The sequence below is a fragment of the Mycteria americana genome, chromosome 1 (genome assembly GCF_035582795.1).
Source record: "Mycteria americana isolate JAX WOST 10 ecotype Jacksonville Zoo and Gardens chromosome 1, USCA_MyAme_1.0, whole genome shotgun sequence".
In the NCBI taxonomy this organism is placed as follows: Eukaryota; Metazoa; Chordata; class Aves; order Ciconiiformes; family Ciconiidae; genus Mycteria; species Mycteria americana.
This window is the reverse complement of record NC_134365.1, coordinates 63,395,224-63,409,264: the sequence shown is the minus strand read 5'-3', so window position 1 is coordinate 63,409,264 and position 14,041 is coordinate 63,395,224. Positions and strand designations below refer to the sequence as shown.

General features: G+C 36.8%; 2 protein-coding genes across 7 annotated transcripts in view; one reads left to right on the top strand and one right to left on the bottom strand.

The window, feature by feature from the left end:
• The window catches only part of CHPT1 (choline phosphotransferase 1), a 23,761-nt gene extending 19,674 nt beyond the window's left edge, over nt 1–4,087 (top strand). For 2 of the 6 annotated variants that reach the window (XM_075502947.1, XM_075502927.1), the window contains 2 exons: nt 469–579; nt 3,925–4,087. In XM_075502947.1, coding sequence (XP_075359062.1) covers nt 469–579; nt 3,925–3,969 — 156 coding nt within the window. In that variant the 3' untranslated portion in view covers nt 3,970–4,087. Of the gene's footprint in view, nt 1–57; nt 417–468; nt 580–2,714; nt 3,293–3,924 lie in introns of those variants that run through there. The other 4 variants (XM_075502937.1, XM_075502957.1, XM_075502919.1 and 1 more) reach the window with 4 other exon arrangements.
• On the bottom strand, nt 3,875–14,041 carry SYCP3 (synaptonemal complex protein 3). Its single transcript, XM_075502970.1, has 8 exons — nt 13,912–14,041; nt 12,651–12,726; nt 11,493–11,527; nt 9,021–9,138; nt 7,901–8,000; nt 6,978–7,076; nt 4,149–4,253; nt 3,875–4,004 (listed from the first exon to the last, which is right to left on the bottom strand). The coding sequence occupies exons 1-8, from the start codon at nt 14,039–14,041 to the stop codon at nt 3,951–3,953; spliced, it is 717 nt and encodes a 238-aa protein (XP_075359085.1). The 3' UTR covers nt 3,875–3,950.

Sequence of the window (14,041 nt, the reverse complement as noted above, 5' to 3'; positions counted from 1 at the left end):
AGGAATGGATGGAGAACTGCCCCTGTCATTCTGCTCTGCCATTTCTGACTTGCTCAGATTTCAGCTATCACTGCTGGAGGGAGTGCCAGGATACCATGTAAACATGTATTTTGGGAGCTGACTGCCTTTCTTTCCTTGGAACAGAGATGTGAAAGTAAATTTACAGATCTCTCTTGTAATTACGCTTTAGTTCAGGTGGCTTGTTTAAAGCTATTCTGCGAACTGCAGACTAACCTTTGTTTATCAGACTTCGTGTTTAGTGCTGTTTATTTTTTGGGTTTCGGGGTTTGTGGGTTTTTTTCTGAACAGGACCACTCTATTTTAACATATCTATATGTTAAAATGCTTGTTAAACTTGTCACTTGGATAGATTCTGATTAAAGTATAGCTGAATTTATAGTAGGGACAATTTTAAAAATACTTGTGTTTTTTTTTTCTTTTAACCTGTTCTGTTTTGTTCTTTTGAAGTTCGTATCCTTGTTTGATATGCTGAGATATGCCACTGGTGTATGCCTACAGATTGCTGCTCATCTTCATATACATGTCTTCAGAATTTCATCTCATCAAGCTCCTGAACAGGTTCAAAATCATAATGACTGATTAAATAGGTCAAGGACAAGAGGAGAAGCAGTTAGGGGAATGCTGAATGAAGCAGCCTCTCTTTTTTGGGGAAGACAGATTAAGCTTTTCAAGCAAACAGTTTTATGAGAAAGCTCACTCTATCCCAGATATTACCAGATGTTAGAATTACAAAATAAATACAAATCAATACTTTTGAATCAGGATGTATTCCCCCGTGTTCTAGACATCGCAGCTGTTATTTCATACCATGAATATCACACTTGAAACTTCTGCCATTTCCTGTTAGGTTACCTTAATTCTGTACTTCTGGTCTGGTGAATGTAGACTGCAAACCAAGGTGCTACCAACCAGAATGTGAAGAGGAATTTCATTTTTCCCTAAACCAAGTGACTAATCTAGCATTAGTTTCTAAAGTCTTCTTGAAACTGCTGTGAATTGGTAGTCAGAGGTATCAATGAATACAGTATTGCATTATTAAGACTGGTAAAATGAGGCATCCATGAGGGAAAACTACTCGTTAATCTCTGTTCTGGTATTTCTAAAGAACAAGCTACTGGCTCAGTAGGATGAAGGAAGTATAGCTCAGGAAAATTTTCTTCTATTTCAGAATACTGTTATGAGTGCCTTGAGGATTCATGCATTCTCTAGTATCTAAGTACATAAACTACTGTTACTAAATACAATTGTAGTTTGCATTTTCTTTCAAGGTCGTTTCTGGTTTTGTGGTCATAACAAGGTTTGCCTCATTGTACTCCATCATTATCTAGACTATAGGTAGTTGTGTACTTAGAGGACACTAACTTTACCTATCCTAACTTGTATCTGTAAACTGCACAAGTGAATGACAAAGCTCTTTGATAAACTTAAATGACTCTGACTGACTGTGACAATGCAACCCACCCATATGTAATTCCCTCTGAACTATGTTTGCTATCGCTGTGTTCATCTACCTTATAATCTATCTGACTTGTCTTGTAGCTATCACTGTACTTTATCCAAACAAACAGAACTAAACCCTAATGTGTAGTAAAACTCTCCAAAACAGAAAGTCAGGCCCACTATCAGCCTTTCTCTTTCTTTAAGAACAGACCCACTGGCTAACATAATGTGCCTAACTGAAGGGCTGCTGTTGTCATTAGAGAAAAGCTGAATGAAAGTAGCTTATTATCTGTATGAGCAAATCATGACTTGCACACAAACTCTATAAGCTCAAGCTCCTTTAAATAGGTTCTATTTCAATATGATTTTTGTAAAAAGCTGTCGAATGTAACTGTCTGTTACCCCTTTCAGTTGCTGATACGTAGCTGAGCTGTGAGTTCATAAAGTCCTTCCTGAACTGCACAAAAAGAATGCTATGGTTTGTTTTAAAAATATTACCACTGCAGCTTCCTAGCTGCACATTAATTCAAAAAGATTTCCTGAGGTGTTCAAAGAACTTTAAAAGTGGTGTGTTTTCTGCTAAATTTTGGGGGGAGAAAATGCTATCATCTACACACTCCTGCCTAAGAAGGATATACTGATACACTTGAGGGATAACCATAACTAGGACTAGCACTCTAAGTGACTAATATAAATTCCAAATGAATCCTACTACTCCTGTTTGATGCTGGGAAAGACACAGCATCTACACGCAAACAGCCTGAACCCAGGCCATGGGCAAATAGAAGAAAAGATGGTAAAGACCATTTCAGTTGTGTGAATACTATCAACAAATTAACCACCTGATGAAAAGACAGGCAACTTTTTTTAGAGTGAGAAGGACTGGTTCCCCAGAATGCTCAAAAATGTGTCATGTATAGTAGTAGGTGTAAGTAGTTTTAAGGATATGATTGATGTATGTGGATGATAGGAAACTAATGCAGAAATCAGAAAACGAGAAACATGAGGCAATACTAACAAATAAAACCAGAAACATGAGGCAATACTAACAAATAACCTAGTATTGCAGATAGGAAGCAAAAGCTGTTAACTGTATTTCATAGCATCATCTAATTATCCTTAGAGGGCTGAGACTCAAGCAGCATAGTTGCAAATTAGCATAGTTGCCTGTTACCCACCAGAGGTCCATATTGCCTCATACATCATTCTAGCAATGTAACTTCTGTGTTTGCTCCTTCCCTGAGTCCCTGCAGACGCAGAACAAAAAGAGCTCCATACCAGTTGCAACCTAATAGCTGAAGTTTCTGTACATTAGCCATCACTAATCTGGCTCCCAGAACTGGAGAACCATCATGAAATGACTTGATTCTGAACTAAAAATGCTAGTAAGCTGAGGAGAAGAATCTTTATGGACTGGTTTTGAAATACTTTGTTATGAAAACATCACATTTGTGCGTGTGGGTGTGTGGATGGTTTTTGTTCTAGCTACTATTGTATTAAATCTAAGCATTAAATATGTTAGGAGCTACCTAATTTGTAAAAGTGGATATTCAGACATAATGTTTTTCTGTAAAAACAGACTGCAGGCAAGCTGAGCCGACTGTTTAATTTATGCTGATTTACTGTAATGAGATACATGAAAGATAAATGCTTTATCCTTAAAACTTAGGCCTCCCTAAATTGCTAGTCATTTGGAATTGCAAAAAGTAATATTCCATCTCAAAGGCTTGTAATAACTTGTACTAAATAAATGAGCTAGATTACTTCCAGCAGTGGTTCTACAAGAACTATATACCCGAAAATGCATAATGTTTAATTATGCGTACTTGAGCAGATGTCATATAAAGCTGTGATACTCAGCTTATCATTCAACTAAAGAAACCTGCTTTTTGGACAGATTACAGCAGGTCATAAATCTTACTAGTACAAAGATATTACAATGCCTAGCCTAACAAAAGAGTTAACAAAATTTACTTTAATTTACCATAATACACATCATTAAACAATCTTACATGAGCTATGTCATACTCTGTGAATTTTTATAACTGTTGATATGTCAGCAGACTAAATGTTGAAACTATGAAAATCTTAAAGTCTGCAGTTTGTGAAAAATGCTTCTATCTGCACAATGTGCCTGAAGTTATTATGTAAAATCTGGGTAATTCATTTTTCATTAATTCTGCCCATTGTTACAATTTGCCATTATAAAAAGTGAAACCATTTAAACAGTCCAATGCTATTTAAAGTGAGTATTAAGTAGTTAAAGATTAGTTGGACAGACAGTAAATGGTTTGGGGTCCATACTGCCCCCCCAAGTACTAAATTTACTAATATAAATTCTTACAACATTATCAGACACAAGATTAGAACAATCCATGAAAGCGTTTAATAGGAACTTTAAAACATTTAAATCTTAACATACTTCTCTATGGCTAATGCCTATACTTGTATCATGTTACTTAGGTACAAGTTGTTTCTCCATTGAGCCATCAGAATAACATGGACTGAAGAGACTTGCGAACAGTTGCCATCTCCTGCTGTTGCTGTTACAAGAAAAGGAGATAATACTGAACAAATGCCATATCAATATGATTCCTTTGAGCTAATTAAATGAATGTCAAATGACTTTTTTTATGGAATGTTCTATTTTTGCATTTAACTAACTTCTTCATAGATCTGATACTTACGGTGTCCATCATGATCTTCTTCTGCAACATAGCCATTTCTTTGCGAAGTTCACTTTGTGCACCAGCTAGAAGATTTTCATTGCTCTTCTCCAGCTCTTCCATGCTCTGAAGTTAAGGATAATCTTAATTCAGAACTGTTCAATGTCAAAGGGTTAATTTAAAACAAACAAACCAACCAACCATTATTCAGACTACAGTTTAATTTTTACAGCAGCAGTGGTCACTGATAATTGATTAGTTTTGTCATGAACTTGACAGACAAATCATACAGGACTTTGTACTCCAGTCTACATTCCTGTTCAAACAATATAGACCCTGTGAAGGAAACGGTCCCCTCCACTCGGCATCTGTGAGGTCTCAGCTAGTTATCCTGCATTTCAATAAAGATGAGAGTTCTACAAGAAAAGATTAAACAGACATCTTTAGGGAATGATAGGGGTTTAATATTATGACAACTGTGGAGACTTGAAGTAAGGACTATAAAAACCATTAAACTTCCTTCTCTTTGCACACTTCTCCCCAAATAAGCCAAGTAAAGCTTGATGGTTATCCTCCCTTTTGTATATAGTTATGCCTAACTCTATGTCTGTAGTTGCTATTTTCCTTTACTTGTATTTAGTTTTGCTTACTTGAGGCTTGATTTCTACCTTTTGATCTTCTCGGAGGAGAAAAATCGAAGTAATACTTGACCTTCTGTTCAGTTTTTCATCTTTGATGAAGATGTTTTTGACATTTTGGAATGGTTATTATTTAGTAATGCCTCTGTAATATCCTCTGTCAATTTCAACTATCTTAAACTAAGAGTTGCTCTATTTCAGATTTATTTTTCAATGCTACCAGACTTGAAAAAAACCAAAACATATCATAACTAACTGAAATTTCAAAAAGGGACCAGTTAGGAAACGACTTGAACAGAAATTAAGGTTTGTCAGAAACTGACAGACTTGAATCCTCCCCCTGTACTACTATGTACTAGGGGCCATGCAGCTGGAAAGCAGCTTGGCAGAAAAGGACCTGGGGGTCCTGGTAGGCACCAAGTTGAACGTGAGCCAACAGTGTGCCATTGCAGCAAAGGCAGCTAATAGTATCCTGGGCTGCATTAGGAGGAGTGTGGCCAGCAGGTCGAGGGAGGTGATCTTTCCCCTCTACTCAGCACTGGTGAGGCCACACCTGGAGTGCTGGGCCCAGTTCCAGACTCCTCAGTACCAGAGAGACATGGACATCCTGGATAGAGCCCAATGAAGGGCCACAAAGATGATTAAGGGACAGGAGCATTTCTCTTATGAGGAAAGGCTGAGAGAGCTGGGACTGTTCAGCCTGGAGAAGGCTCAGGGGGGATCTTATCTATATAGATAAAAACCTGAAGGGGGGGTGTAAAGAAGATCAAGCCAGGCTTTTGAGGTGCCCCATCACAGGACAAGGGGCAGTGGGCACAAACTGAAAACACAGGAGGTTCCCTCTGAACTTTTTTACTGTGAGGGTGATTGAGCGCTGGCACAGGTTGCCTAGAGAGGCTGTGGAGTCTCCATCCTTAGAGATACTGAAAAGCCATCTGGACTGGAAAAGCAAGTCCTGGGTAACTGACTCAAGGTAGCCCCGCTGTACCACCTGCTGTCGGGACCAGACGACCTCCAGAGGTCCCTTCCAACCTCAGCCCTTCAGTGTCTCTGCATTCATTACAAAATCAATCATTTAGGGTACTTCCATTTTTCTCACAGTTTAGATTTCTAATACCTTACTTCTTAGAAAAATAGTGGGGGAAGGAAATTCTGGGAATAAAGTGTTTTGTTCTTAGTGTAAAATGACCGGGAAAAATGACTCTTTTTTTTTTTACCAAAAAGTCAAATTTTTGAGTAGTTGTACTCATAATCATTTTTTGTTTGCTGTCTAGTATGTTAGCTACTTTGTTAAAAAACAAAACAAAGCAAAACACACCACAGTTGATCAGTTTGAATCGTGTTTAAAATACATTATCTCTGTAAGCACTGTCCAAAAAAATGGTGTTTGCAGGGACTCCAAGCAAATGCAAAAATTATGCGTAAAGCAACAGGAAAGTTAAATGGGACTGATTACATAACCATCCAGCTGGGCCTGTTTTCACCATAAATCATTATTTCTGTCAGATTCTTCCTGTTGACATTTTAGTGAATGCTTGCCTTGAATACCAGGTTACAGAAAGGAAAACCCTTTCTAAGGAATGTTGCTTAGGAAGAGATGAAGGGAGTTCTAACTGGGCAACTTTAAGGGAATTACAGTTGGGTTTCTTTAAGGGTCACTTTCCGTGCATGAAGCAGCAACAGCTAGAAAGGTTAATGACAGAAAAAAATTGGTATCTAATTCTCATTAGGGGGATGCACCTGCCAGCAGTAATGAAAGCAGTAAATGGCAGCCCAAGATGTATTTTTAATAGATTGTTAAGTTTCACTTTTTTAAATACATACCAAAAATCTAGGGGAATAATTAAGACAAAATCCTCATGATTTAACTGACCTATATAACCTTTAAACTAGTACAAAACTGTGTTCTGTTTAGAAAGTATGCTCTCAGGGTTATGGTTAATATTTGAAACAGGTGAGCCAATCAGATCCCTGTGAGAACACATTTAACTAAATCATTTATTAAACAGATGCAATCTGTATGCATGTATAGAGAGAATAAGCCATGTTCTCAACAAATAAGGGAAAGATACTAACATGAATATTCATGCAAGGCTGTTATTTTCCTTAAATGAACCTCAAGTCTCTATATTTCATAAAGGTTGAACTAATACAGCTTTCTTAAGTGATGTGATGGGGATCAGCTGCCTTCTAAGAAGAAAATTTACTGTACCTTTAAGAATTGCTCATAGAGTTGCTTAATGGTTTTCAGTCTCTGACTTTGAACTATTCTTGCCTGTTGAAAAACTTTTTGTTGCTGACGAAACATATTCTGAAGCAGAAGAAAACAAAAGAATCACATTAGTTAACCAAAAGCACGTGGACAGCAACACTAAGGTCATTTGTCAAAATCAGAATTTCTGCCTTCAGTGGAAATTGGGTCATACAATGTAGATCTCTGCCTGGAGAGTTATCCTTGTTCTTACTAATGAACGGAAGACTGAAGTCTGGATTAAGTCCTGAGTCACCTCCTGAGGTCCCTTTCAACCTGAATTATCCCTACAAGATCCTATGAGGATTGCTATCCAATGCAGTTCTCGAGCGTATCCCAGGGAAATGTGCTGCCTAGGGAAAAGCAAAACTTGCAAATGTGCTTGGAGTACAGCAATATCATGTGACTACATTCCATTGTATAGCTCCTATCCCCTTTCAATCATCAAATTCTCATACATTTATTATATGCAGGCATATTTTTAAGTAATGCATGCTGAAAGACAACTACTTTCCTTTACTCATTTGTTCCCTTAGCCCAAAGACTATGGATGCACAGAATCAGCACACATCTATCTTCTCCATAAATGGTCTTGGCTTTTCTCAAGCCACATGCTGGCCTAGGGCATCACTTACTGCCATTTACACACTTGCAATAAAGTTTATAAATGCACCCCTCTTCACTTTGAAATAGATCCCAAAACGTAAACATTTACAGTTTGAGAGCCACCAAACTTGAATGAATTTTTTTAATTGAGGCAAACAATCGTATGTTTATTTAAACTACATAAAGTGTTTTTACATTTCTGCATTCTTCAGTGTCTAAACAACAGTACTCCCTCCTTGTGAAAATACTGTGAAACACATGCCACACTGGAAACCCACCGCTAGTTTTTCTTCCTGCTCCTCTGCTTTCTGCACATCTACATCCCATTGCTGAAATAAAGTGAGGAACTGCTGGGAGAACTCATGATTGAGCTTCTGCCTATAAAGAGACAGTAGCTATAAGTATGACAAAGGCTATGAAGAATTACAAGGGAAGCTGAGGTTCAGCACACACATGGAGTAGAATAAAAGGAGCTGGCACAGATAAAGAAACAGGTATTTTGACACCTGGCCCTAACTGAATACTGTATGTTTTGAAAAAGTGAATACCCCACTCCCCTCTCCCCCCCCACACCCCCCCCGGAGTGAATGTGGATTATATACATACAAGGAGACAGCACTCGTACACAAAACTCAGGTTAAAAAAAAAATTAAAACAACTTTTCTTCCTAACAATGTCAGGTTTTCTGAGATTTACTATGTTTTTCTAACCGAACTACAGATCTTGGCTTTAACACAAGAGGTTTATAATGAAAAAATGATTAGCTCATTATGCTCTAGTTTCTCTATGTAAACTTAAATTTTGTCAATGCACCAAGACAGATACAGATATTTCTGACTTTCAGTTTTTAGCTGTCTCATTTTTTCAATTTGCTCTACCTGTAGTATCAGATGTAGTAATTAAATATGCCTTAAGAGGTGAGAGGAATGTTGTGTAGGGTGAAAATTATTTACAACGTGAAAATGAAAATTATTTTCTTTCTTAACCAGAATGGTATAAAAACTTTACTGAACATTTTTCAGTTTTCAAGCAGAAACAGAAAATTCCAACTGAAGTGGAAAAAATAAAAACATTGGTTTAAAAGACAAAAATAACATCAAAGGTAATTTTCCATAAAGATAAAACAAAAGTAAAACCAGCTCTTTAAGGTACCTTGCTCTCAAAATGCCAAATCTTAAGTTTCTCCATTCAAAAGAGAAAGCATTACGCTAAACTATTACTGTCAATTTAACCACATGGACACAACTGCAGGCACCAGAAACGGAGGACCTGAGCAGGTATTTAACTAGTAGATACAACTACTTGCTATTTAACTGCAAGAAGATGGACCAGCTATCCATGCTGTGACACAAAAGGGAATTTGATTTCACAAGTTTGAAAAACAAGCATAAATGTTACCTTTGCTCCTGTTGTGTTTTCCAAACATGTTCAATCTTCTGGTTACTGGTTTTGAGTGAGGCTTTCGTATACATTTCTAATCTTTTCCTCTTAGCTAACAGAGCCTTGTTAATGTCAGCTAAAAATGAAAGAATATTTAGAAATTAAGCGTACCAAGATACATCGTGCCTTTTATTAAAAATGCTGATGAGTTACGCTTTGGAGAAGTGAACAAGGTGTGTTCTAATGGAAAGAAACTAATGTGATCTGTGTTCCGGGCTGCTGTGTTTAGTGTCCCTCCACCTGCTGTTGGCACTGGTGTGAGTGCTGCTTCCCGAAGCTCCCTATACACCCTAACCGACATCTGGCCTGTGGAATTGCAACTGCTCGTTGCCCAGCCCCACCAACTACTCTAGCATCTCCTTCGAGTCCCACCTCTCTCAGGGGCCAGACCAAATGGGACCTACCATGATGTGACTCAGCTTTAGCTTCTTTCATTCTGGGTATGGTGTCAGACTGGCTCTGAGCAGACACACACAGTGAACAGAAACTCCAGTGGTTTGAACTCAGAGTAGCTGCAGTGCTTCCATTATGTGGATTTAAATCAGTTCCTTACACACTGTCATCATATGTTCCCCTACTGATTATTATGGTCCAACATGCACTTCTAACACATCATCTATACAATAAGCACACATACATGCTTGAAACACTAGAAGCACTATCCAATCAGTTCACACTGCCTATCTTCAAACATTGTACCTGGACATCTCAGTCTATAAATTCTCCATTCAAAGCTAGAGATACCTTGCACAAACCTGACTTGAGTACAGACATTTTGCCCTTTTCTCTAGTATCTAATGATGATTTAGTCACACCATCAAAATCCTCATTAGTTTAGCTGCATGACTGCAGTGCCAACTCAGAGTTTCCAGACCTTCAAGGAATTTAGTTATGCTTGAAACTTTTTCTTTTTTTTAATAGAAAAAACACACATTTCAGAGTAATATTCAAATTACTCAGATTTCAAAAATAAAGGTAGTATGTGATTGTTATCACTGTGAACATTGAATGAGCGAATGACACTATTTTTCATAGTTCAGATAGACTTCGTAATTTTTAAAAAGTATTCAACTTAATATAAGTTAGTATGTTTGTTTCACTTTAATTTACATTTGGAGATTTAACAAACAAGTCACAGCTTAAGGTTAATACAGCAATTTCTTTTCCTTTGCACTGTAGATTTCAGGAAACATCTGTCAAACCGCTCTCTAATTTGCTGAGGCATCTGCCCCTGCTAATGCCAAACCTATTCTTTTTGAGCAGACAGCATCCTCTCTGATCCATTCATTTTCCTTCCTTCTGTCCTATTTTTGAGTCTTCAATAACAAGCAATCCTAGCTTTTTAACACTGAAATCCTCCTCCTATCTAGACTGCTAGATCTACAATAGCATTCTGATATGTACCTTAACAGCAAAAAGTCTTTAATTCATACATTAAGGAATTCCTTGAACTCCTCTTTCACCTCAAGATTTACATGCAAGTAATGACTGTGTACAGCATTTTGTTACACATACAACGAAAGTATTAAACAGCTATTGAGTATGTAATACGGGCATTAAGATGGTTTCCCTTCCTTCCACCGCTTTCTGATGCTTTGTTACACTGTGATGTGTTATTATAAATTCTTTACAAGTGATACGTGTTTTTTCTCTAACCAGTCAGCTTAGAATCTAAAACTCATCTGGAAATTTAACTATAAGTAAAGCCATCTGAGATCTGATTATGACTAAACTAAATCCAACTAGGTGACATGCATAAATCTCTCATCACTAGATGACTGGCATTACTTACCCTCATTCTGTAGCTCTTCTAGAAACTTGTACTCTTCTTCCCAACTGCTGAACTCTTCTCTTTTCTACTGATTCCCTGTTCTCTAGATTTCTGAAGGTACAGACTACTCTCTAGCTCATTCTGTATCACAACTACAATCTACTTCCAAAATTCCTTCTCTAGAATTAGAACTATTTGTTCTATTTAGCTGCTTATATTACTATTTACATGCTCATTTCTCATGAAGTCTTGCAATCCCCAGTCTCTTCTACCTCATTGTAACAACAAATTGAGTAAGAGCAACAGCTAACTCACATCGTCCCTTTTCTCTACAATATAATGGCTACCTCTTACACCTGATCTTAAAATTCCAATTTATAAAGCACTCGTACATCTTTCCCTTTTTCCTTTGTAATTACCTACACTAATACTTACATCTCACTTGATATGCAGTTATTCTCTTCTCTTCTTTCTCTTTGCTCTACTTACGTATAACATTTTTCTGAAAACTGGCTTTTTTCAGAAATGCTGAAAAATGCTACAGAGACATGGTCATTTCATGTAAATCTTGAAAGTTATTTTATGGTAAGGAGTCACTGCTAATTCTGCAACTTAAATATGAATTGTTTTTTAATTTATTAGAATGTAAACATACTTACCTCCAAATCTTTCCAGCATATTCTGCACTTCACCCCTACAAAATAGTGTTGAAAATTTTTATTTGCTCATTTTCTGACTTTAGAATAAGACTTGTTGTATATGCTTAAAACTAATTTTATTCATGTGCCTATTACTTGTAAGCAGTGACAGAGCTGCTACTGTCAGATAAAAAAATTGCTACAAGATAAAAAGTGACACTCTTTTTCTCGTCCTTCAAGAGGTCTCCTTTTTAGACTAATCTGCTGTTTTTTTAAAAAAATTTACTAGAATCTATTAACTTACTCCCTGGTAAAAAGGCAGTATTAGGCATTTAAAGGGTCCCGAGTGAGGGAGGACAGTAAATAAAATTGATCATTCCCTATACAAAAAGAAAACACAAAAGGTATTTGGAACATTAAATAAAAACAAGGCCATCACAGTTAGCATGACTAGCACAGTAAGAAAAATCCCAGACAAATAACATCAGGGTTGTTTTTACAACACCTTTAAGATGATAACACCAGTGTGTAAGGCAGTGGTACCATAACTGACAAGTCCAAAAAGGGACATGGTGGGCAAAGAAAATGTTTATCTTGTTTTTAGATCACTTTCTCTACAGGATATCACTTTCTTTTTTGAAGAGAAAAAAAAAAAAAATGGAAAAAAGTATCTTCAACTCAACAGCTATAATCTTGCTAAAAACTATGTCAACATACACTTTTTTATTACATTTACACTGCCCATAAATATTGAATTTCATAAGATTTATTTGTAAAAAGAATTTCTTTTTCATGCAATAGTTGGATCACTTAAAGTACTGTTAATATCTTCAAGCAACTAAGATCAGAGGGAAAAAAATTAATGAAATTATCAACACCTTTAGACAAAACTTAAACCATATTTTGAAAGAAACAAGAATTTTAAGAACTCACACAAATATATGAATTTTTAATAGATGTTCAAAAGTATCTACAGAGAAACTGCAGAATTACTCATTTTTAAATGTTACATTTTCTCTTTTTACCTACAACTACCATATCATGTCACCTGATTTTTGAATCAGATACTAAAAAAACCCCAAGCAAAACAAGCATAGTGAATAACTGAAATTGGTATCTATTTAAGACTTGCTTATTTTGGGGGGGGGGGGGGGGGGGGAGAAGAAATCCTAACCTTACCCCATATCATCTGGAACCACATGAGTAGTCACCAAAGGTCTTTTCTTTCCATGCTTGTCCATTACTGGTGTTTCACCTTAATACAAATTTCAAAACGATTCATAAAAATATCTTGTTTTGCGGGGGTCATTTGAGTTATTAAAAGTGTAATGACTTTCCTGTAATGCCACTTCTCTGAACATGTCTCATGGGTCTCAGTTCCCATCCGTAACTCATGCAGCTCCTAAAACTCTGAATCTGAAGTTGACAGATGGTGGTGAATTATTCTGCAAGGCTAGATTTGAGCTCGCACTGCCTTGAGTTCCTCTAGACTGGTCTCAACCAGTTTTAGTTTCTCTGTCCGCTACTACACAATCACACCCAACTCTCAATATAACAATCATCAGAAAGGTAAAAATAATCTAAAAATTGAAAAAGCCCAATCTGTAAGAATTTCATTTTACTGTAAAATAAGTACTGATATTGTGTACTCTGATCTTTAAAAAAGCAAAATCACAGACAGATATTTTTATTCTTTCCAAAAAATAAAAATCCTTGGCTGTCAGATTTCTATTGGGGGGGAAGGGGGAGGGAAGAAATGTAGACTGAACAAATGAAGAAGGGGAGACATTAAAGAGGAACAAACCCAGAGATAACTGCTGAAAGACAAAAATCCAGAAATGGAGTTACATCAAACTTTACAAAAAACTATCAAGTGATGAACGAGAACTGCATTTTTAAGCGAAGTCCACTTTTTTATGACACTCCCTCAAAATTAAAGAAGAATCCCTTGGTTGACTTATTTTCTTTTTTCCTCAGCTTTCTCTGCTTCTTCCTCTTTCTTTTCTTCAGTTCAGATTCTTCCTGAAGTAGTCTCAACCCTGCCAGCATTAAGACTCCAACTACCCTACCTGACTCAGCACTCCATACAAGCAAGCAGAGCTCTTCTTCTGTTGTATCCTGATCTCACAATGTTACATGCAGCCAGGTGATGGAAGGATATGGCATTAAAATAAGGTAACAAAATCATGTAAGAAAATCGTACTCTGTTAAAGACTCCACCTATAATTTTAAGACATAATAGTGCACTATACAGAGCTATTCTATTGTGTTCTCTTCTGTTACCAATCAAAATGATACAATAGGAGACTAGCTGTCACAAACATTATGAACCATGCTTGCTCAGACACTTGCTAACACACAAGTGTCTTCATTTCTATTCATAGTCAGAAATATTACAAACTTCATATTTTAAAAAAAAAAAAAAATATCATATAAGCACCTTCTCTAATATCTTCCTCTGATCCACTCAGCTCTTTTCTTTCCTCCTGAAAGTCATAGGCAGGTATGGCTTGATCTTCCTGTGCTGCTTTACCAGCTTTTCCTCCATGCTTTCTTCCCGATGGTGCCAT

Coding starts and splice junctions, on each gene's coding strand:
- SYCP3 (XM_075502970.1), bottom strand. CDS start 14,041: ATGGCACCATCGGGAAGAAAGCATGGAGGAAAAGCTGGTAAAGCAGCA. Junction 11,528..12,650: donor GTGGTTCCAGATGATATGGG/GTAAGGTTAGGA, acceptor ACTATTTTGTAG/GGGTGAAGTGCAGAATATGC. Junction 7,077..7,900: donor AGCAGGAAGAAAAACTAGCG/GTGGGTTTCCAG, acceptor CTTCTGCTTCAG/AATATGTTTCGTCAGCAACA.